The sequence below is a fragment of the Meleagris gallopavo genome, chromosome 10 (genome assembly GCF_000146605.3).
Source record: "Meleagris gallopavo isolate NT-WF06-2002-E0010 breed Aviagen turkey brand Nicholas breeding stock chromosome 10, Turkey_5.1, whole genome shotgun sequence".
NCBI lineage: Eukaryota > Metazoa > Chordata > Aves > Galliformes > Phasianidae > Meleagris > Meleagris gallopavo.
In genome coordinates this window covers 3,127,908-3,152,086 of record NC_015020.2, presented here as the reverse complement: position 1 = coordinate 3,152,086, position 24,179 = coordinate 3,127,908, and the positions used below count along the sequence as shown (strand labels likewise).

General features: G+C 36.8%; 1 protein-coding gene and 1 long non-coding RNA gene across 2 annotated transcripts in view; one reads left to right on the top strand and one right to left on the bottom strand.

Moving 5' to 3' along the window:
• LOC100542592 (AP2-interacting clathrin-endocytosis protein) overlaps positions 1 to 21,733 on the top strand; it is a 28,235-nt gene extending 6,502 nt beyond the window's left edge. Inside the window, exons 7-15 of the mRNA XM_010715567.3 lie at positions 3,054 to 3,236; positions 3,983 to 4,120; positions 5,181 to 5,310; positions 7,819 to 7,880; positions 8,842 to 9,478; positions 9,874 to 9,961; positions 10,543 to 10,712; positions 11,800 to 14,148; positions 15,479 to 21,733. Of these exons, the coding sequence (XP_010713869.2) occupies positions 3,054 to 3,236; positions 3,983 to 4,120; positions 5,181 to 5,310; positions 7,819 to 7,880; positions 8,842 to 9,478; positions 9,874 to 9,961; positions 10,543 to 10,712; positions 11,800 to 14,148; positions 15,479 to 15,948 (4,227 nt within the window). The 3' untranslated portion in view covers positions 15,949 to 21,733. The remainder of the gene's footprint in view (positions 1 to 3,053; positions 3,237 to 3,982; positions 4,121 to 5,180; positions 5,311 to 7,818; positions 7,881 to 8,841; positions 9,479 to 9,873; positions 9,962 to 10,542; positions 10,713 to 11,799; positions 14,149 to 15,478) is intronic.
• Positions 122 to 23,997, bottom strand: LOC109369195. Its single transcript, XR_002117885.2, has 3 exons — positions 23,904 to 23,997; positions 23,381 to 23,473; positions 122 to 1,133 (listed from the first exon to the last, which is right to left on the bottom strand). It is a non-coding gene; the product is annotated as an uncharacterized LOC109369195 (long non-coding RNA).
• Between the last annotated feature and the right edge of the window lie 182 nt (positions 23,998 to 24,179).

Sequence of the window (24,179 nt, the reverse complement as noted above, 5' to 3'; positions counted from 1 at the left end):
AGTGTATAGTGTGTTTTATATAAAAAATAATACCAGTTTTTAAAGTGTATTTAGCTTTACAATGTAATTTAAGAGAGAATTTCAGTAGTATTTTAGACCTATAGTACAGTTATGCGGAGTAGAAGTTACCATTAAGACAGCAGTGTAGGAAACAGATTTTAATCTGCTGATGTAGCTGCTGTTTCATGGAACACAATCTAAAGAAAATCACACGCACCCAGCATAATAATAAGAAAGAAGTCTGTGAAACACCACTGTGACTTCAGCACAACACTGTATATTCAGAAGGTGAGCAACAGCAGATTTGCTGAATCAAAGATTATGTTAGGTGGCGGCATGCACTGTCTGTGATTGCCTTCTCCTCTTTGCCTATATTCTAGTTTGGAAAACTGTACCTCTTTTTTTTTTCCCCACAGACTTCAGGCAATCACTGATTTTTCAAAAGTACAGTAACAGTACAGTATACCTACCTTCACAGGTAACACTACAGAATTGGTCTCCTCAGCTCAGCATTCATTGTTTGTCATATACTTACATTGTTCCAATCTTGATCTGCCTAAGCTTACTTTATTATTGTTTATGTATAAAACTACCCTCAGAGCGGTTTGAAACAGAGCTGTTCTTTTAACAGGAATTTGGCCCAGTAATTAGCCTATAAATACACTGAATCATAATAGAAATGTGAAAAGTAAAGTAGCTAAGGGTAAATTTGTACTGCTGTTGCCACGTATGAAACTGTATGTATATAACTAATGCGAACTAGCATACACAAAGTTTAATGTAGGTAGCTCAGGTAACAGTCACAGCATGATTTTGTTTTGTGTTTGTACTGGACAGCTGAGTATGTGACGTCTTCAGAATGCTTTTATATCTCATGCTTAAGACTTTATTCTCATATCATTAGACTGTTGTTGTCCAAGTTAACTAGCTTAGGCATGGCTATCCACACTGCCAAACATACTCCCTAATTCAAGAGATGTATGTCAAATAATTCTGGCCAAGAACTGCTCCGCAATGAAAGGCTTCCCAGGACCTTTTTGGATGACTTAGCAAGAGAAAACTTACCTCTTCAAGTGCTGAGGCCAGTAGGTCAACTCTAAGTGGTGGCTGCTACTGCACATTCAGATGAAAGCCTGAAAAACAAGAGATTTCAAAGCGATGTGGCTGTACTTGAAGAAGACTGTGAATATCCACAGCTATAAAAAGCAGTTGTTCTACCAGCACGCTTTGATTTTAAACAGAATGAAAATAGTAGCTATAGCTTTCAAGATAGTATGTGTGTTTTGCCACTGTATTAAATCAGTACACTCAGTTCTTTCTGCAATATTTAGGTGGCTTTGTGGTATGTCATACAATGTATAAGTATCTGAGAAGCTTTGAGTACAGCTTTCTAGATCACAGATCAGTGCATTGTGATCTGCATCCTTCTCTAAACTAGCTTAAGTGCATTGCATAGACAAGAGTGTACTCTGGACGCAGCTCTGGGCTCCCTTCCAGGCAGCGAGACAGTAACAGGATAGCATGAAAGTAAACCCACACCACTTCAGGTCTTTCTTCCCTTCTGTGCCTATTACAATAAGTCAAGATTCTGTGGATGGACTATTGTGCTGAAATACGTGATTTTTCTTTATCTATCAGCTTTTGCACAACAGTTATAGACTGTGGTATTGGGTACCACTCCAGCAGTGTACCCAGCCTCTCCAGAAGATTTTGGAGTCTGGACTAAAGTGTATTTTGGTTCCTGTTCTAGAGAGTTAAATTTTGGTCATCTCTGTAAGACTCACCAATGTTTTATAAACAGAAGCCTATAAAATTTCTGAGATCACAAATTGAAAAAAACAAAAATAAGCCTCATCTGCCCGCAGAAAAGTTCTGCTGAGTGATCATTTAATTCTGAGCAATTAAGACCCCGTCCAAAAACTTGTGGACCTCACTCTAAAGTTTTTAAGAACTCAAAATCTACAAAAATGCTTGAAGTTGCTTAAGGAAGAAAGAAGTCTAACATGAATTTTGTAAGAACTATCCTTAGTTTTGCAATCCTCACAGTGCTTTGCTGTAGAACTTCTTAACAGTTATACCCAGTTAAACAGTATCACTCTTTTTATTCTTTCATTTATCAATTTTACAAACACAAAACCTTATAAATATGGGGCAGCCCTTAGAGGACAAAAAGGGGCAAAGAAAAGGAGAGTGAGTAGAAAATCTCTGGGAAGGTACTGCAATAAGCACAGAAATGCTAAAATGGGGTTTCAACTAGATGTAAGAAAATTACCAATACTTTTTAGGTAAGTAGAGTGAATTTGATTTTAGAATGGTTAGAAAAACCATGATGAGAGAAGTAAAATTCAGCTGCAGCCCCTCTTGAGAAACACTGATTTGATTAGATGATTAAGCCATGTGTTAGCCAGTGGAAGCTGCCTTCAGTTACTGTGTGGATAAATACTTAATACAAGTATGAATGAAACAAAAGCACTGACCAGGAATAGATATTAGGAAATTAATTTTTGTATTTTAAATGTATCTATAAGCACAACAATTATGTTTCTTAGAGAAATGTTAGACAACAAAGAAGGTAAATTCAGTTAAAACTCCAACTGGGAAGACTGATATTTGATGTCTGACTCCATTAAATAAGGGAAAATGACTCATGCCTATAAAAATGCTTGGGTACTTATATATTCTGAATGTTGAGCCATCCACACTTACTAAAAATATTCACTTATTTCATTAAAAAAATTATGTCTTTCAATGAACTAAAAAAAATTTGATCTATTCAGTAATTCAGATAAGATTTTCTTCCGTAGTGCATAATGACATTCAGTTACTGCCTAACATCAGTAAGCAAAACAAAGCAAGCAACAGACTTTTTTTTCTCCTTTAGTTTCAGAGGTAGTTATCATGTTCAAAACTATCAAAATCCAAATTTGTTTTCAAAAAGGAAATGAACACATCACTGGATCCTTGTGCAGCATTCAGTAACTGAACAGAAGTTCTTTTACAAGCAGCAATTCTTTAGACAACAGGCTAATTTTTGCTTTTTTTTTTTTTTAAGTAGCCACAAGAACGTTGCTTCACTTTTGATGGAAAGCGACCGGCTGATCAATAGTCTTCCCCAAGTGAAGTGGACCGAGAGAGCTGTGGCCGTGGCATCTAGGCTACAAGAAGAATGCTTAACTTTTATTGTGGCAAACTTTCTACATGTAGTACAAAGTGAAGGCTTCTATATTCTGTTGCAGGTAAAAGTGCCCTCAAGTTGCTGTTTCCAAATAAATTGAATTACATCACACTAGGTCAGGCTGTTAAATAATCAGAATATGTTCAACTTTTGCTTCAACATACAATTATATGGGGAAAAAATAGGCAGTGCTAAGTGTAAGTGTTGTTAATCCATATTAAGGGTTAATACTTTTTTGAGTATGTGCCTCAGCTAGAATAAGTGTTCACAGAAGAGTTCAGTGGGACAATCTCTGTATTGCTTAGAGATAAGTGTGTACACAAGCTTCCTGAACTTTGGACTCCCGGACTGACAGCTTGTAAATATAGGAATAACTATTGGCAGCACACTCAAACTTCCACTGATTTTTTTTGTTGCAAGAAGTTGGCAATGCCACAGGTCCTAGTTAGAAAATACCTGTTCATAGCAGGTAAATTTCTCCAATGGAAAAAAAATAAAAATGTGTAGAGGATTCAAAAAATAAATATGGAGATGTTAAAATATTTTGTCTTTGAATTTAGAGTTTTCTGTGGAGACAAATTCATTACAGCATGTTTGTTCCTAAACTTTGGGTTAGCAGGAGGTCTCAAGACTATTCATTAGATGCCCAGAGTGGAGCATGTATGTAATGGATACACAGGAAAATACTTAACTTTTGGAATGCTTCCTGCACTGACACAGCAGCAGATTCTCTCTGCTAAGTAATGCTTTTGTGGATGCAAAGTACATTCTTTTGTTTTAAACATCTGCCTTCTGTTCTTTTCTCAGGCACAGGCAATGAGCAGCAAACCTGACCTCCTAGAACTAATTTTTAATGCAATTGAGAAAAATACAAATAATGAAAATAGCTGCTTTCTTCTTGTAGCTGTGGATACGTTGTTGGACTCCACAGATGTGAAGGAGTTGGTAGGTTTTGCAACGTGCAGTGTTTGTAGGACAAAGTACTCAGGTACTTACACTTCAGAGTTCCAGTTGCATGATGTAGTTTAAGTTAAGGTGGCACAGTCCTGCAGTTGGGCAGAAAAGCATCTGCATAAATGCAAATACCTGCTGGTCATCTGCCTAAGATATTGGCATTTATTTAGTGGACGTTAATACTTCTTTCTTTTAAGGAAAAATGCTATACATGCCAATAATAATGTATATTACTGAGAATGTAAGTCCCATGGGCACTACTGCTCTGCTGATCTTTACTGTCACCTTAAATTTGTCATGAGGAAAATCTTATAAAAATGTTGCATTATGTGAAACTTACACAGTAAGGGAGCATCATTTGACTACACATCTTTTTTCCCCTCTTTTTGTAAAAGTCACAGCTATGATTTTTTTGTTTCAGACTTCTGAGGCAAGGGCTGCCTGTCAATCAAGTGTGTGTTTTTTGGACTGGGGGGAGCTGTCAGTCTCTGTCTAACATGTCATGTATATTCCCACAATCTAAATAACGAACAAAGATATTTAAACTGTGGTTGGCTGGGGATAATTCATGAATAATATGACATATTGATTAAAATCCAGAATGGTGCTACTACAAGCAAAGAATAAATGCAAAATGAATTACTGCAATCTGGTGCTATTGTAGATCTTGGTAAAAGCAATGAAAATTTAATCAGATACATTATTTTTCCCTGGAGTATTTGACCTTGTTGTGACACAGCTGACAGTAAAGAGCTATTAAGGGGTTCATTAAAAAAAAAAAAATAGGAAAAGAAAGAAGAAAAAAATAGAATGTAGTGTTTTCTAGTGTTTTAGTCTGCCTTGAAGAGATCTGATGTCAAAGTACTGTAAAAATTACCATGGTGGGCAATAATCCTTCAAAAACAGCATCTCCATCTACCAGGCCATTATAAAATAAAAGTGATGACATCATTGATCTAGCTTAGGGAGTAAGTAGATTCTGAAAGGAATAATGACTGGTTGCTATGACAATATGCCTCTCGCCAGCTGCTGATTTGTTACTTGAACACAGGGTTTTACGTGCAAGATCCAGGCTCTGCGTGATAAGCTCTGGGTCTTCCTGGTTCAGTCTTTTTATGCTGTTCGTCACACAGAAGGCTGGAAGCTGATGAGGCCAGACCATCAACAGAAAATACAAGCAGGTATGTCTGGCATCAACTGGCATTAGAATTTTTTTAGTAATCTGTTTAGCAGATAAAATGTAGGTGGTATTGTGGAGCCAGATATAAATTAAAGCACAATTTGTCATACTATGGGTTTCTGAAATGTTATTTTAGAATAGATGCGTAATAGGTAGTTTTAATGTAGAAATCAGTAAATCTTCCCTTCTTTTATTTTCAGGAGAGTATATACTGGGAAGCAGAAATACCTAGATTGATTCTACTCTTGTTTACAGCTACTCTTAATCATTTAGAATACTGCAGTGGTATTAAAAGCCTTATCTGTCTCATTTTTAAGGAGATAAGCACCAAGGAAATATTAAATGTACACAAAACAGATGATCCGTTCTGTGAATTCTGTTTCTATCCTTTATCTTATTCTACATAATGCATAAATTTTGCTTGTCTCTTGCATAATGCTTCTCTCGGGCTCCGGGAGTAAACGCAGCCAGCTTGCCTTCACAGTTGATTGGTATTGTGACATTGTGTGTGCTACTGCAGAGAGCCCCTAAGGAGCTGCACAGTGTTCACTGGAAATTGTAGCAGGCAGCACTCCCAACAAAAAGGAGTTTTTGTTCTGTGCGTTTCTTTGTTTTGAAGCCCAAAGTATCCTGAGGGTGCGGAACCAACCATCGAGTTTGGGCTGCGGCTGAATATTAGCTTTGACGGTACAAGGCTGTAACAGGAAAGAATGTTTAAGACCTCTTTAAAATCAAAGCACTTTTGATTCAAAGAAGGTAAACATTTCAGCGTTCTTTTTGTTAAAGACTTCAGGAGCTAGGCTGTGGGAGCTACAGAGCTGTTTGTGCCGACAGGCTGATGAGAATTTTATTCCAGAATTACAACATGCTGAGAGAAAGATGCAGCGTCAGTCTTGGAGCGTGATTTTGGGGTGTAGTCAAATAAGAGCTCGCTGTTACTGGAGAAAACAGATTTGTGATTGTTTTTTTTCTGGATTATGAAGTTCTTCTGAAGCTAAGGAGCTGGCTTCAGAAAAGAGAAGGGTCTATTTGCTTTGTTCATATGATTGTTCCCTTATTGTAAATAATGTTCAAACTGTTTTATGCTAGAGCTTTCAATACAAAACAAAATACTTAAGACTGAGGTGTGCCTTAGTTGTCCAAACTCCATCTTGCCAGATACTGTTCTGTTTTCTGCTAGATTAAACTGTAACCCAGAGTTAGCATACATGTTATTTGTAAACAGCAGGGCTGCATGAATTATCTGGTTTTAATTACAGGCAAAAAAATCACGTAATACTAGTAGACAAATTTTAATCTTCAAATGAAACTGGGCTCAGATGATTTAAATTAACTTCTGTCTTAAAGATTTCTGGCAATGGAGGTGTGTCCTTTAGGATTTTAACCTATATAGAATGGGTGTTAACACTGTAACAGGAGGAAAAATGCCACAAGAAGACATGATATTGTGGGGTTTTATCATTCACAAAGTGTCTTGTGCTTTCTTAGGCACAGGTTTGCATGGATTTTATCTTAATGTATTAATATGTATTAAAGTGCAGAGTCATTGCTGGAAAAGGATTAGGTCCCTGGGGTGCCATTTTCAGCATATCTCTTCTTCTATGATTTTTACAGCGCTACAGTTAAAAATATTTTTGTTATCTTAAATAAGAATTCAACAGAATTTTTGTTTCATTGTTACACACGGATACATTTTTGTGTATGCACAAATACTACATCAGAGCACGAGGGACTGAATGATTAATTTTTAGTAACATTACTTAAAAGCTCTTTTTCAGCTGAAAGATTTGGAAAAAAAAAAAAGAAACCTTATCGATTCTGGGTGCGTACACTGACTATAAATATCCCTTTCTATTCTGCAAGCTCAATTGATTTAAAAGCTTTATTGAAAAGCGCTTCTCTCCCAGAGTAGAACAGTCAGAAAAAAAAAAAAAACAAAAAAAAACCCGGCATTCAATGCCTGCAAATTTCACATGACAATCACAGGGGTAGCTCTCATGACATGCAGCTATATGCTATTTGGAGAGGCACTGTGACCTTACTGTGTACATTCAGATTTGGCTTTGCCACTGTTGAAAATTAATATAATTTAGCTTACTGTTATCAGTTTCCTATTTAAATAGTATAATTTATAATTGACAGTACATCACTTAAAAGTCACTCTAATTCTGACAGTCTCTCTTTTTTGTAAATTTTTGTACACATTTTGTAAGCCTCCGTACACTTCAAGCATTACATGAGGTCAGATTGGATCAACAAAAGTGTGTTTTCTGTTTCTCTATCTCCACAGTAAGGATTAAACAACTTGCTTGTGGCCATGTGATGTTACAAAGATCACATTTCTTGTTCCAAACAGAAAACCGTATTTTTCCATTTAACATTTCCCATGTCAAAAATTAGCCTTCATAAAATAAAGATGAATTGCTCTCTGATTTCAAATGAGAGTAGGCTGAATTGTTCTGTTTTCTTTTCTGCTAAATGGTCAATAAAGGGCTTTTCCTTCTTCCAGCCGCATTTGACAAGGGTGATGACAGAAGACTTGGCAAAAAACCTGTATTCACTAGTTCTCAGGTAAATTTCATCTCCAAACATCAGAAGTACTCAGAAGCCTGAAAACATAACTCTTTTCATTTTGTTTTATATTCAATATTAATTTGTCTAATTTAATTAACAGACTTTCCTTTTGGAGAATTTGTATTCCATTGGTGAACTTCAGTTTCTGCACAATTAGTAATGTCCATTATTCTGAAACCTTTCAGGACTTGGCTTTATGCAGATAAGCTCAAATAAAAGATAGGAATTTGTGTTCAGAATCTCACATTCCTACGTTACTACGTAACAAAACTGATCTGTTTCCCAGGCCAAATGGTTTTCTCCTGAGCTAATGAATCTCTGCTGTTGTCACAGCCATGGCAGCACCGTGTCTGTTCACTCCCTGCCCTAAAAAAATGTTCCTCAGGTCTCAACAACACTTCTGTTGAGAATCACACTCAAAGTTACATTACTGTTTAGTAGAAAACTAGTATGGGTTTCCTATGATTTGATGGTCATGGATACAGTGTAATTACATGAAGATTCCACTTCATGTACTTAATTCTCCCATCTTTCAGAATGGCTTTGCCTGAGAGCAAGGATAATTACTGTCACTTCTCTGGTGGATACACTGTTTGGTAATGGCTAAGAAAGAATCACATGAATTTTAAGTTAATTCTTATGTCTGTAATAATGTATAGCCTTTATTCCTCTTTGGAAAATACACATATGTAACTCGAAAAAGAAAAACAGTTTTCTTGCATCATCAGGCACTAGTAATACACATAAAACAGACAAATTTGTATGAAGTAAGACCTTTTTTTTAACCTCTGAAAGGCAGCAACCTAATCTGAAAATATAGATTTTAAAAATTATTTCACTTTTGAAGCTTGTTTTAGATTCCTGTACTACTTATGAAATAGCTGTTTCAGAAATTAAAGATTACCATTGCTTAGTGTGATAAATTTCTTCTGTTTTCTTTCGGATGCTTTTTCTCTAGCTAAATAAATCCATCACTGAATTTGCTGGTAAAAGGAATATTTCTTGGACAGAACACGGCAAGAAAGATTGCTGGGGAAATTCTCCCACTAATCGGGATAAAATGAAATCTGATGGATTAGGAGCATCTGGACATGCATCGAGCACCAATAGAAATGCTACTAATAAGACTTCAAAGCATGAGGATGTAAAGGGAAAAGATGGCAAAAAAACAGTTTCCAAGCTTAATAAAGATTTAAAACCTGGGGAAAAAGCTGCTTCACCAAAGGCTAGAGCTGTTATAAAAACAAAAGTAGAAAATAATGGAAATGCAAAGGCTGAAAGCATGCTTGCCAAGCAAGATACTGAAAAGACATCCACTTCAAGTGGACAAAAAAATTCAGGAAGTGTCAAAGGATTAAAGAACCATGAAGGAAAAACAGCAGGTGCCAGGCCTAAAGTGCTGACGGTAACCTCAAGTGTGCCCAGCAAAACAAAGCCATTAAAAAAAAACACTGGGAAGGAATCTCCATCCACCACAACTGCAGCAGGAACATCCAGCAAGTTAACAAACTCCAGCACAGATATCCAGGCTGCCAGTGAACAGACAGAAGAATCCAAAGAGGAAAAATTGGCAGAAGAAGGAAAAAAACATACTGGTAATTTTTATTTATTTATTTATTTCCCAAAAAAATCTTCTGAGTTGTCCCAGGCCAGCCAGGCACTGACAAACTCCCTGGGGAAGCCTTAGAAGAAAACTATAGATTGATAAAAGTCCCCTTCTTTCCCTGTAAGTGAATATTAACTCCAGAAAATAGTATGCTATTATATACTTTACTAATTAGTGTAATATTAGTATGCTACTAGAGTATTAAATTGATAGACTTTGTTTCTTAAAAAGTCTGTCCTCAACTGATATCCTTATGAAATGTTGTAAGTTTTACAGGTTTAGCGTCGATTTTCAATTGCTGACCTTCATATACTAGATTTTTTTTTTTCAGTGATATGCACCGCATTTTATCTGATAATTAAGTTGGAATTTACTTTATAACAGTGATAATGAAGTCTTCTTTGAAGACACCAAATGGAGTTACCAACAAAAAAAAAAAGGCTGATCTTGAAGTTAATGTTACAACAAGCAGGTTTGTTACAAATCAGCACGGTGGGTTTTGTTGGTGCGTGTGTGCATGCATGCTTGTGAAATGGTATTTCTTCAGTTGAACTGTTACACTTGCTATTAAAAGTCAACTTGTTCTTTTTAACCTGAGAATATTTCAGAATGACTATCACATGTTATTAACAAAATATTGAGTTAGCGATTGGAGCTATTTTGCAAATGAAAAATTGGCTTGGTTTTTCTATTGTTTTTTTTTTTTCATGCTAATTGTTTGAATGTTGTTATAGGTCATTTAGAATTCTGCATACTGGAACATTTAATGACTACGCAAGGTGTTGTAAAATTATCATTTTGGGGATAGCTTAGACTGAGTTGCACAAACTCTGGACAGGAGGAAGTTCAAACCCCGTGAAGTATTACACTGGTCATTCGTATTTTGATATGAGTATGTGTGCCTGTATGCATATGTGCACATATATATATGTGAATGTACATTTTCTTTTCAAAAGAAGTACACCCTTTAGGTTGGATTTTCAATGTTTTTATGTACGTGTATAAACACATATACTGCTTGTTTAAATATAATCAAACATTGCTAATCTTTAGCTTGAAAATAATGCAAATTATTTATTTGCAGTCTAACAAAAAAACAGCTGGAAAATTGTCCAGTGAACAAAATGCACAAGCTGTTCTAAAGAAGAAAGGGAATGGGAGCAGCAATGCTGCAGCACAGCAGAAGGCTCAGGACACACCTACCCATTCTCCTAAGAACCAAGGTATAGTTTCATATTGCAATGAAACAGCCCTCTGTTTGTGTTTTTTCTTTTTTAGTGCAAGAATTGGCAAAATCTTGTGAGCAATTCTGTTTTCCATATTTCACTTTTGGTGACAGCCCTAACCAGTGAAGTGTATCCAAGTATCAATTTTAAAATATTTAAAGAGATTCACTTGTTTTCTTCTGCTTGTTTGATCTGCTTTGCAGAGCCTTTTACTTGCAGTTACCTTGTGCCACTGCACTTACAACTAGCATTATGTTCAACCAAAATCTGTAGGTCAAGCAATTATAATAAGCACAGAAGATCAAGACTGCAGACAACTTCATGAAGCATCAGTTTATGCCACCCTTTTTTGTTGGTGCCCCCCAGAAATTGCTCTACTGATGCTGACCTGTCCCAAACTAATTTCCACCACAAATGTGGGAAATGACTTTATAGAGCACAGAGAAGAAACTCAGCATTACAGAGATACAAAGCATTCAGGATGGAGCTGCTCTTAATCTCATTTGAAGCTGGCACTCACCAACAGGGGTAGGAAAGTGTGTTCAAGTTGCATTATCTTATATGCATTATGATACAGAAAACATAGATCCTGTCAGTTTATGGTCATTAGAGATCTTGCAGCATTGTCAGGCAGAGCAGGGATATTAATTCTGGTATTCTAATCACATTATAACTAATGTAATCGTTTTCTGCCTTCTTTCATTTCCTCTACAATATAAATTAAGTACAGTGCTCATCACTTCCTGTGCTAAAATGCTGTGCGTGCACAGTGTTTTTATTCCTATCAGATAGCTGCTGCTTTCTGCTCCAGTGATGGCTTCTTCAGCAACAGGTCAAATTCCTTTATGTCTACAAAGTGCCTTAGTTCCAAAGATGGTATGTTAAATACAAGATGCTATTTTCATCTTGTATTTGTATTTAAGATCTCTACTCCTAGTGCTTTAGCAAGCTTTTGATTCTGTAGTTGCACAAAAACCTGGATAACCTGCTTCTCAACACAAATACACACAAATATAAATTCAGCGCATAAATGTTGACTAAAATGTACAATCTTTATTTATTAATTTATTTTACTGTTTGCTAGGAGCTATGGGGGAGTCGCCAAACTCACTGAAATCAGGAGTGTCTCCAAAACATAATGAAGAAAGAAATGTGGCACAACATCTGGTTCAGACAACACCCCCAGAAAAACATCCTTCGGCCAAGAAGAAGAGTATTAAGTCATCACAAACACCTGTAGCAAAAGCCACTGCAAAAATCATAACACCCAAAGCTCAAGCTCTGTCAAAGCATGGTGAGATAACAAACAATAAAGACCCAAAACCAAAAACAGCTGGGCAATCTGTATTAAAATCCCAGTCCTCTACCCCAAAACATTCAAGGTGTGAATCTCCTGTTGTCCAGAAGAATATGCACACCTCTGAGCACAGAAGTCCAGGACAGAAACTTGGAAAAAATGCAGCTGATGTGGCAACTGTTCAGCCTCATGACAATGAATGCAGTTCTGCAAAGCAAAGCAAATGTCTGAAATCTGTGATGGGAGGTAGCAGAGAAGATGAGTTCTTGGCAGCTTGTCAGCCTGATAAACAAAAATTATTGGATCCTGAAGATGGAGAATACAAAATACAATCAAAATCTCCTTTAGTTATAGGAGAAACGGTTTCTAAATTGCATGTTTCACTGCAAAATGAAATGGAAGCAAGAGAAATCTGTGGGGATCAGGCTGAAATTAATCAGAATAAAGAGAGAAATTTAGCTGACAATACTGCTGAATTTTGCTCTCATGCAAAGTCTACCAGTGATGGATACTCAGACTTTTCCAAGGAAACAAATCAAAATGCTGCTACTTCAGAAGAATTGGTAGAACAGTCAAAAGCAAAAAAAGTCTGTACGGAACAAAGTGATCAATTAAGCACCGATACGGGTCTTAACCATGGTGAAAATATTTTACCAAGCTTTTCCAAAGGGATAACTAATAAAGAGGATGTAACATCACCTCCTCACGTTCACATGAAGGGATTTCGTCCAGCTGATGAGTCATGCGGCGCATCAGCCTTGCCTGAATACAAATCAGTTACAGTAGATTTAGATGATGTTTCAAAACATTCCATAGAACAAATAAGAGACAAATGTTCACATAATTACACGGAGTCTATTGATCCCACAGAAATGCCAGAAAACCATGAAAATGCAGAAATTCCCTTTGTGGACCACTGGAATACTGGTGCACTAGATCCAAAAGAGAGTCCTGAATCAGATACTGGCAGTGCAACCACATCCTCTGATGATATAAAACCAAGATCAGAAGATTATGATGCTGGAGGCTCTCAAGATGATGAAGGATCCAATGAGAGAGGGATTTCTAAGTGCAGCACTATGTTATGCCACGATTTTCTTGGAAGAAGCAGCAGTGACACCAGTACACCTGAAGAATTAAAAATTTATGACAGCAGCCTTAGAATAGAAGTCAAAATGAAAAAAGAAGGCTCTGATCTCTTCCGTGTTAATTCAACAAGTGATGATGAAATACCAAGAAAAAAACCTGAAATTTGGTCTCATCAAGAAAGTGCAAGGAACAGTACCAGAGAACCTGAAAATTCTAATTTTGGCAGTGCACAGTTTACTCAGGAAGCAGACCAAGTTTCTTCTTCTGCTGATGAAACAGAAGATGACAGATCTGAACCAGAAAATGTTGCAGGAAACATTCTTTCATCGAACGTTCCTGCTCAGCAGTTCCAAGGAATTGATAATTTAGCTTTCGAAGATGCAACAGAAAATGCTACTGCAAGTCAAGAGTTTTCTAAAACTAAAAGTTTCAAACGATCTGTTTTACTTTCAGTAGATGAATGCGAAGAATTGGGATCTGATGATAGAGTGGAAACTCACACTTCACGTCAGCATTCAATAGATTCTCTTACTCCTTCAGACGTATTTGACAGTGTTTCCCAGGAGCACCATGGAAAGACTTTTTATTCAGGATACTCATTGGAAATTGAAGATGGATTCTTGGATTGTAAACAGCCTAAGGATCAAGACAACAGAATGGATGAAAGTGAAAGCTCTCTCCAACATCTTCGTGGTACTGAAATCCCAGGGAAGGAGGATAAAGGTGCTTCAATGACTGAACAAAACCGTGCAGAGGAAGTACATTCAGTAGCTAGTCCTTGTCCAGGGGAAAATGAAAAAGTAAACACAAAGAATGAAGTGGCTACTGAATTTCAGCAGTGCAATAAATACTTAGACAATGATGCAAAATCTCAAGAAAGACCATGTCATCTGAATCTTCATCAAAGAGAAACTAATGCTGATGTGCAAAAGAGCAACTCCGCAAAACCTGTAGAAGCCAGTAAGAATCAGATACTGACTCAGGAAAGCCAAGTGAGAGACAGTCAACCAGCACCTACTGAATACGCTAATACTGATTTACTTCCAGGTAATGTACAGAAATAGAAACATACAGTCGTTCAAAAGCAAATTTATAGGGAAATCTTTGCCAATTTGTATGGGATTGAATCCTGAACTGAAGTAATTTTGGCTAAAATTACATTAAATTTAAATATTTTTAAGTATTTCACTTTGGTACAGAATGATTGTCTGAAGTATCCGTAAATACTGTGCTGGTCAATGAGAAACATTGAAAGAAATTTTAATGTAATGCTAAAAGAAAGATTGGATACAGACTTCTGTACTTATTTTTGATCCAATCTAACATTGACAGCATCTGATGGAAACTTAGTATTTGTTTTGTCTGCTTGACAACATATAGTATGTCTGAATGGGATGTGCAATAACCACAGTAATAACCTTAACTAAAGCGCACTGAACTGTTTACCTGCACAGCTATATGCATTACTGTTGTAATTTATTTATTTATATATTTCACATAAATTTGGATCCTTCTCCCACTGAATATAACTATTTGCCATATACATCAGTGGGAGCAGGTTTGAATTCTGACTTAGAGCTTTTGAGATGTCTACGATTCTAAATTTTACCAGTAAAAGCTTATTTCCTAAAATAGAGGTTATACTTAGAACTGATGCTTATAAATAGAAAAGTTCTAATTTGTTTCATGTGGCTAGATGGAATACTTGTCTAGTTGTTTTGTGTTTTGTCTTCTTTATACCAGTAATTCAGTCTGTTTATCTCATCAAAAATATACAATAGTGTTATCAACTATTGTGTATTCAAGAGTAATGAAAAACTGATGATGATCTATGTTCAGCCAGACTACATAAAAAGAAGACATTAAAAGCTGTACTTTTTGGTTTTTTTGAAGTTTGCTTGCCCTTGCCTGCAGCTGCCCTTGCATGTGCAATGTGGAAATAAGCCTGTGGATAAACTATTTTGTTTTTAATTCTTTCCTAAGCTGACATAGCTTAAGTCACCATACAGTAATCATTCTCTATTAATTCTCTCCATGCACCTCCTGGTCTAAATTTAATTTATGTAGTAAATGAGAAATTTCATGTGCATTAAATGTGTATTTACACTGTCATTTTCTGTATCAGAAATTTAATTATGGAGGTTATTGTTAATTATCAGTGATGATTGCTGCTTTAACTTAATTTATAAACCATACTTTGTTTTCTATATAGGAAATAAATGCCTAAAATTTTGTCAATTTTGTATAACCCTCCATCATTCCCTTTATAACCTGGTTGGATTATCTTTCCTCAATGAGTTAAGTTTTGCTCTTCACAACCCTTGAGGGGAGGATCATCTGCAATTTTTACATTGTACAGTATTGTGAATTATTTCAGGAGACATAGATGATTATGACACAATGGCACAAACCTGCATGTATGAGCATCGGCCTTCAAAAACCCTTTCTCCAATATATGAGATGGATGTTGGAGAAGCAATTGAGCAGAGGATGGATTCAGAAACAGCAGTTCTTGACGTGGATTTTGAAGATCAGCAGTTTGTAGAACAGGACTGGACTCTTCTCAGGCAACTGTTATCTGATCAGGACTCAAACATAGGTTTCAAAAACTCTGTTCCTGAAGACCTTAACTTAGCACAATGCCTAATCAATCAGACACTGTTTCTGGCACGAGATGGTTCGAATCCTCAGGGTACATCACAAGTTGACACATTCAGTAGGTGGACTGAACTTATGTCTCCACTTGATGATTCTTCAGCAAGCATTACAGTGGCAAGCTTTTCATCTGAAGACTGTTCTTCCCCTCAAGGGGAATGGACAATTCTTGAACTGGAAACTCATCATTAAGGTGATCAAATGTTTGCCACCTAACTCCAACCTGTTCCCCAAATCTATTTTTGATGTGTTGTTTCCATACAGTGAAATACTGCATCAGTCAAGGACAAGCAATTCTTGGTACTGAGGCAATCTTTCTGCTATGAGGTAAATATGTTAATTTATAATCTAGATTTAATTGCAAGTACAGAAATTTTTCAAGTCTTAACCGTATGTCTTTTCTAAAATGAACTTTGAGCATGTATTTTCTAGACTTGTTAGAAAAATTAGATGACGTGAAAGAAAGATCTTGGTCTCCTCTCTACTTTTATCTTCCTTTTGGCCACTTAATATGCTCATTGAGCAAGAACTTAAAGATAACTGCACCTTTAGTAGGGTTACTCCCTCCTTTTTTTCCCTCCCTCTCCATATGGTGACTTCATTTTACAACAATAAAGATTGACTGGTTGTGTCAAAAGGTCATGTGTGCCAACACTGCTCTTAATACTAGAAACATATTTTTGTTCACAGAAGAGATTTCAATAGGAATCCTGTTCGGGCTTATGAATAAGAACAGATCGTTTCACCTGTTGCTGCCAGACTTCATATTTTACTACTTATTGTTTGCTTCGTTTACAGTTTCTAATAATTTTTTTAATGTTATTTCCTTTGAATACTTCTATATAAAGGGTCTGTGCTAGAGGAAGGGCATCATTTCATTTCTTGAAAATGTACTTAAGTAAATATTTTTTAATGGCATAGTACATTAATTGAGAAGAGTTGGGAGAATGCTGCTCCTGTTTGAAAAAAAAAGCACGTCTGATACTTGTGAAAGTATATATTCCAAGACCTAGTAGAAACTGCCTGGTCTGGTGACTCTTGTCTTTCACACAGTTGAAAACCTGAAGTATTCTACCTCCTCTTAGTCACCAAGAGGAAAAGTGCCTTCATAAGAGCCATATGGCAGAAAAAGGCTACTAATGGTTTGGGTTTTTTGTTAAAACTGTTTAAGATAAACACACAACATGTGCTGACTATAACCACTGGTAATAAGGTCAGTTTTGCAAGCTTTTGTGTAACTCTGACAGTGCACCTTAATTTTGTTTAGGAACTTCATTTATTTTTGTTCATGATCAGAAATTCTCAGCTGTGTCAAAATATGACTAAAGACATACCTTGTCTTATCTTTGGATTTGACATAATAAAGAGCTCTGAGGCAAAACATCTACTCAAGAATGCTACTTTGTTGCATTTCTGATACAGAAGCAAAAGTGATGTCTTCCACAAAATAACTGGAGGAGGAAAATTAGGTCATTCTTTAACATCAAGAAAGCAGGGAGAAAAAAAAAGTTTTCCTTTCTGTTTGACAATGAACTTAAAAACCCATGGAAGAAAGATATTCAATATGATAATTAAAAACCTTTCCCCTACTACTTATTTAACTACATATTAAATTGAAAAATAACTGACAACTAGCACACAAAGCTTCACATGTGTTGTACTGGAATACAATCACATTACAGGGTTGTGGGTGGGTTTTGTTTGTAATTACTTTCTCAGCTGTAGTAAGAAAATTAAGACATTGTCTTCTCATGTCCCACTGATGCTGGTGCTATTTCTGCAATAGTTTTGCAGTAGACCAGTGCTGAGAATTTGGTGTATTGTTCAGTTGATGTATACTGATGTAAGAATAGAATTCAGCTTCCCATAGCCACACAGTTTCTGTAGAAGTAGCAGGAAGAAAAAGCTGTATTGTTTTTAATTCATACTACCAGACTGCCTGTGAGCTTTAATCAGACCAGTATCCCACTGGCTAGACACTGTACAAACACAAAATGAAAGCAAGGACTTCCACAGAGTGGTTATAATCCAAGTTAAGACAAAGATTTAAAAAACAACATAGATGGAAAAGTAAGAATCAGAGTCAGTGTTTGCCCAGCTGATTAGCAATGGTTTCAGTGCACCATCAGCTTGAATACTTTTTCTTTCCTCTGTATTCATTATGGGAAGGGAAAATGGGAGGGTGAGACTTGAAGACCAGATAATGAGGGACAAATGCTTGTTTGAAAACTTAATACACAGGCAATCAAAGCTAGCATCATGGGCCCCTAGTAAATTATAAGAGCTCCCACTGAGCTGCAAAGTGAGGACAGAGTACGTACACCTGAGGAAATTGCAGAGGGGAATCAGTGATGATAATGAAGAGACAACATAGTCAAAGCTATTGCTAAGGATTTCTCTTGGCAGTAGTATTTTAAATGAAACAGGGCAGTAAAATTGCTTTTGTCAAAACCTAAGATGAGAAAGGTACAGACAAAAGATAACACTGACAACTTACATAAAATTGAGTTGTGTGTGGATAACGATGAAGCTGAGAAATTCAGCTTCACAAGACTAGACTTCACAATGACGACCCTGCTTTTGCCTATCCTGAATGACATTCACCAAGTGAGAAAAAACTGTTTAACTGTTTTTAGATGTTTAACATATATGGACACATTAAGTTTAAAATATGCTAGACCTTCAAAAGGTGATGTCAGTAGGTGTAATTACCATTCTTGCTTGGAAAGAAAGTCTACGTGGCACTGGAAGAGCTGTTCTGACCATTTTTACATGTTACTGCTAGCAAAGTTGTATTTGTGCAGCAAATCACATGTAGAGAAGAAAAGCAAAAGCTGAGGCTGAATACTGAAAGCATTGAGGAAAGCGGAGGTTCTTCTAAAGGATTTGCTCAAAACAGAATTAGGGAAGCTAAGGAAAGTATCAAAGATGGGGACAGGAGTCAAATGAGGAAGGAGAAGCAGTGTTGAGGTTGGGTAAGAAAATGTTCTGAGGTGCGATCAAAAGGAAACTCTGGCTTCTATCAAAAGAATGGCTAGTAGATGCCCATTGGGAAGAATATGAGAGAAAATTAGTAAGGAAACTCTTAACATGAAGAGATACATAACAGTTAGCAAAACACATCAGCTAATGTATTTACTTTGGGTTTTAAAGGCATGGGATATTATGTTCATGAAGTACAGCAGAAGAATTCAGTAAACAAACAATGTTCACAGGAAACAGTTACTTCAGATAAAAAATATGCACATTACAATAAAAATCTGAGTAGTGTTGGAAAATATTAGTAATAATGTTCAAGAAATACAGCTTGCTGGCAATATTTTTTAATTTCTGGGTAATATGTGACTTGAATGTACATGTTTAACGAACTTATTCCGCATTTCTCTTTGCAAGGTATAAGATCTATTTCAAAACAGTACTGAATTCTCAGTTTTATTACTGGGAGGAGCCAGTGGGCAAGGAACTTCCCATTTTTCCTCACACACACACTGTCCATAATATGAGTTCCCCTAACATTGTCTGTCTTTCAGGAAATATAACAAAAATTAAAGCACCTGTTCTAATTACAGATTAAAGGAAAGTATTTTAAAACTATGAGTATATGTCATCTGCAAAGTAATTGCTAGCATGCTCATCCTACTTTCAGAAAACCTAAAGCTTTGCATGAAGGAAGTAAGAACTGCTATTATGTTGTTCATCTGTTGCTCAGAACATTTGAATAGACATAGTTTTGTTACCACTAACATCAAAGGAAAAACTCCTGTTGACCTCAGCTGAAGCAGGTTCAGGACTTAGCTTTATTAAATCATGTACTAGAAATGCTACTTTCCCAATGTATGTATTTCACACTCCTCTGGTTTTATTCTAACTTATATTATCTTACTATTGTAAATGTGACAAATGGCAGCTAGAAAGACTTCAATTTAGGAGTCATAATTGTATGTATTCTGTTAATATTTCACGACTAGAGTGATTTAACATTTGTACATTGATAGATGACATTCTTGCCAGGACTATGCAGGAACTGAGGACAAAAGATAGAAGCAGCAGCCCTGTTAGAACAGATGACTCCATGAAAATGGGCTTTTAGATTTGAAAATCCAGTACAGACAGAAGCTTTGATCTCTTGCAGCAAATTCATAGTGGTTTCCACCCGTATCTTTTGAACACAAGCTACAGAGACTGTTTTTCAAAAATAAGCTTTACTGTGTTCAGTTTTGGAAAATCACAGCTCCAATCCATTCACTTAAAATGAAGCTACCTATCAGCAACTACTGCATATGTTTAAGAAAACAATACTTGTTACAGAGGAAGATTTACATTAAAAGTGGCTCTCAATTAAAAAAAATATACTGGTTCCTTTTTTTTTTTAACTGTTGATAATTATTAAGTGAATAAGCTATACAGGGCACGTATGCACATGCACACCTGTTTATTCTTGCATTTGACCTTCCCTTTATATTTGCTGTGTAATCATCTGCCCTCTATAGTCAATTAGGCTATAGTTCTGCAAATACAAGTGAATGCACTTCAACATTTGCAGACTGGCTTTCAGGTTAACGTTGACTTCTCAGAAAGGGTAATGGAACTGACACTGGGGGCAGGCAACCGTGCATATTCATGTTGTGTGTTACTCAACTTAATGAGGCTCTAATCCTGATCAGCCATCTGGAAGCAGTTAAAATATGAGATAATTAATAATGGAAAGCCATTCAGTTGCTTCCTTGATCTCTTTGATTCATCGCTGGAGTTCCCAGCACGGAAAACCCTTCAGTTACAGAAATCAAAGTTCTGAAATACAACATTTTGCATTACACGCAACAAAAGATCTACTGCAACATAATACCTTGAAGATCTGAAGCCTCAGTACTTGGGGCAGGAGGGCAGAGAGGAGCAAGTGAATACACAGGTCAATCTGAACAGACTCACATGTACAAATCCAGGGGCAATTCATCAGGTCTTATGCTTATGCACACAAGTAAATGGGACATTGATGTTTTCTCAGCTCCCACTGAGGTTAGCATGAACAGTATCATATCTATGTTACAAGTCTATGTATAGTATCATATCTATACAAGTCTATGTATTTATAAGAATCAGGATATTTTAAAGTATTTGAACAGAAAGATTGATAACCAGAATAGTTTTGGCTTATATATCAACTTGAAACCAAGCTGAGTAAGAGTGTAACAGATGACTGAAGTTCACACCCTCATACCTGTATTCTTTACTTAGTCCTCTGGTACCACCCTGGGTTTACCCCAATCAAGCAGATGTGTGATTATCTCAAACTTGTGCTTAGTGAGATCACTTCAGTTCTTCACCTTTTTAATAATCCCCTTTGAACATGGCATGGAATCCTGCATCTCCATAGATCATAGCAATGTGGTGAAGATTAATGTAACTGGACAAACCAGATTCAGTGTAGGTAGCATCAAAACTTTGTTACCTTCATAGAATTAGGTAGTTTTCACACCTATGAACATAAGACCCAGCTCTAAGTGAAGTTTTCTATCTGTAACAAAATTCCTGCCTATATCACTGTGGTAGAGCAAGAAATTAAAATCTCTGTATTTTGGACTATCATACTCCAGTAATTTAGATGAATCTTTTTTATATAAGAGTAATAGGATGCAGTTAGAGAAAAGTTTTGAGTTGCTACCTGTAGTCCATGGCAGTAAAATCCTTTTTATATTTTAACCATTTCATCTTTGGAAAAGTAAGGGGCATGTTAAATTCTCAAACTGAATGCTTGCATGTTTTCAACTTGCTTGCTTTCCAAACATCAATTAGGACTGTAGCTGCGGTTCAAGCAACCATATTTTCAAGTGATTCCTCGTGAGCCCACTCTTCTGTTTCCAGAATCACTGTAGGGCTGTGTACTTGCACAAGCTTTCTTCCCCATGCTACATATTGGAAATTCTTAATTGATTTGTGTATGACAGACAGAAATAATAAATCCTATGTGTAACTTAAATGCTGAGTCATTGTACTTCATTGAGTGTGTGGGCTGCTGCCAATATTAATTTTTAGCTCTGTAAAAAAGCGTTACTTTCTTTTTCTATCCATTCAGTGGACCTTTGGATCCACCTTCCTCCCCCTTCAATAAAACTACTTTTTCCTGGATAATATCAGAAGAGAACAAAACAGGTGATGGGTGGGAAGATGAAAAAAAGTGTTCTCTTTAATATTCATAAAAAGATAAGTAGCTTTATGACTGCCCAACAAAATCTGATACCAAAAGGGGCTGATTCAGAATATGCAGGATATGTGCAGAGAAACATGAACTTTGTGAGAAGTGTTGCCTTGTTATAAATGAGTTATTAATCTAAACACTTAAGCCATTATCTTCATCATAAAGGAGGTCTAATCCCCAAATCCTTCTATTACTGAAGAAGAGGGGTTCTCTGCCATGCACCTAAGGGTTATTTGATACGCTGCCAGACAGAGCCCTATTCTTCCTCCCCGCTGTAGCTTCACCTGTATGTGAAATGCAGCATGCATACACGTGGAAAAGGAACACTCTTACGAGTTAAAACTAGGGCTAACAGAACATCACAGATCATCATAGCAGCCATAAGTGTAAGTGATTAAGTGAGACTAACTCCTGTTCTCTACCATAAAAGAGCAGCATAAAAATGATAGAACTGTAGGGGTTGGAAAGGACCTCTAGCAATCATCTAGTCCAACCCCACCCCACCAAAGTAGGCAAATCCTTTCATTTAGAAATATTTTGCTTGCTACTTGACTCGTTATTAGAATTCAAACCACATCCCTCAATGCACTGTTCAATCCCTCAAGAATAAGAGTCCAAAGCTGTAGAGAAACAGAAGGCCTTTCATGACATCAGATACTTACAGTGAGCACTGAATTAGCATAGGTATCATAGATAGCACAGCAGATTTTAGTTCTTAATATCAGGCAGCAGAGGATCCCTCAAAATCAGTTTGTGGAAGAAATAACACTGGGGGAGCAGGAAAGAATGCTCTGAAAAATCTTTCAGACCCAGCCCTATTCAAACAGCCTGCTACTTAGATCGAAGGAACCATCTAAGCAATAATACAAAGAATGAAACAAATCTACTCACCTGTTAAATATATTTTCACTATGAATTGTCATTTTATTCCATCCTATTCTTTTCTGTCAGCAATGATGTAATTCACTTAATGCACGTACACATTAGACAAATTCAAAGATATTGATTTATAACACAGCAGTGTTTGTGAATTAAATACAACCACTTCAACAACAGCTTCTGCTCTGTAATCCAGGAATTTCTCCAGTACAATGAAATACAAACTCATTCACTGTGTGCATGAATTCAAACTACAGATCAGCAGATGATGTTTGATCCAGCTGACATCAGCACCAAAACTGCCTTATTATAACTGCATCTGTAGAGAATTCCTGATGTTCTCAACACCCTGATTTTTGCACACAGTCAGGGCAGTCTAAAAAGGATCCACTGTGTCACAGGAAATGATTTCACAGTTCACCAGCCCTGTCACAGCCATACAGAGAGACACCGCAGCCCAGACACCCCACGTATTTGTTATTTTCCTTTAATGTGCTGACTTGTACATTTATGCTTGATAGAAATGTAAGAATTAGAAACATGACTTACTATCCAAAGCAGCACGACATCCCCACAGCCCTGCAGTAGGGGTAACTAACTCTGGGTGCAGTGAGCAGCAGCACAAATCCACTTCTTATTCACCTGAAAGAAGAGACAGAGGAGTCACTTCTCAATCATTGAGACACCTAACTCAGTTCCTCAACATGCCACACAGCTTGCTATTTGACATAGATATTTTTAAGTGTTCTATAGAGCTTTAGAAAGAAAGCTTTTCACTAGTATCTCTGATGACCATTAGAAGTACTGGTTTCAATACATAACCACTGGCTGAAGAACACAGTCGAAAACGAAGGTCTTTTTTTTTTTAAAGTACTTCTAACTGCACTTCTCCTTTAGCATATGAAAGCAGCACTGTTCCACTTATATAAGGGAAACAGCAGCACCAATATTCAAACTTCCTCCGGGGAAAGCAGCGCTGCACTTGCTTTTACATTTTTGTATTATTCTATATTTAGAGTACCATAGAAAATAAAGCAGAACATTCTTCCCCAGAAACAGAAGCAGCACTAACTGTTCATTGCAGACGCTGCCCTCAGATCGGCCCAATGACGAGGAAATTAAAGCACCGCCGTCACTGCTCCGGCGCCCCTCGTTCTGCGCGCGATCTTCTCACACTTCCCTGTCCTTTATACAATCTAAAGGCACTGCGCACGGCAGCAGGCTCTCGGCCAACCCTGCAGCCACCGGGCCGCTCCTGTCTGAGCTCTCAGCGGATCTGGCTGGGAGACCTCTCTTTCTTTTCACTTCTGAGAACCTGCGAAGGAAAGCTGGTCCGGCAGCCACGCGT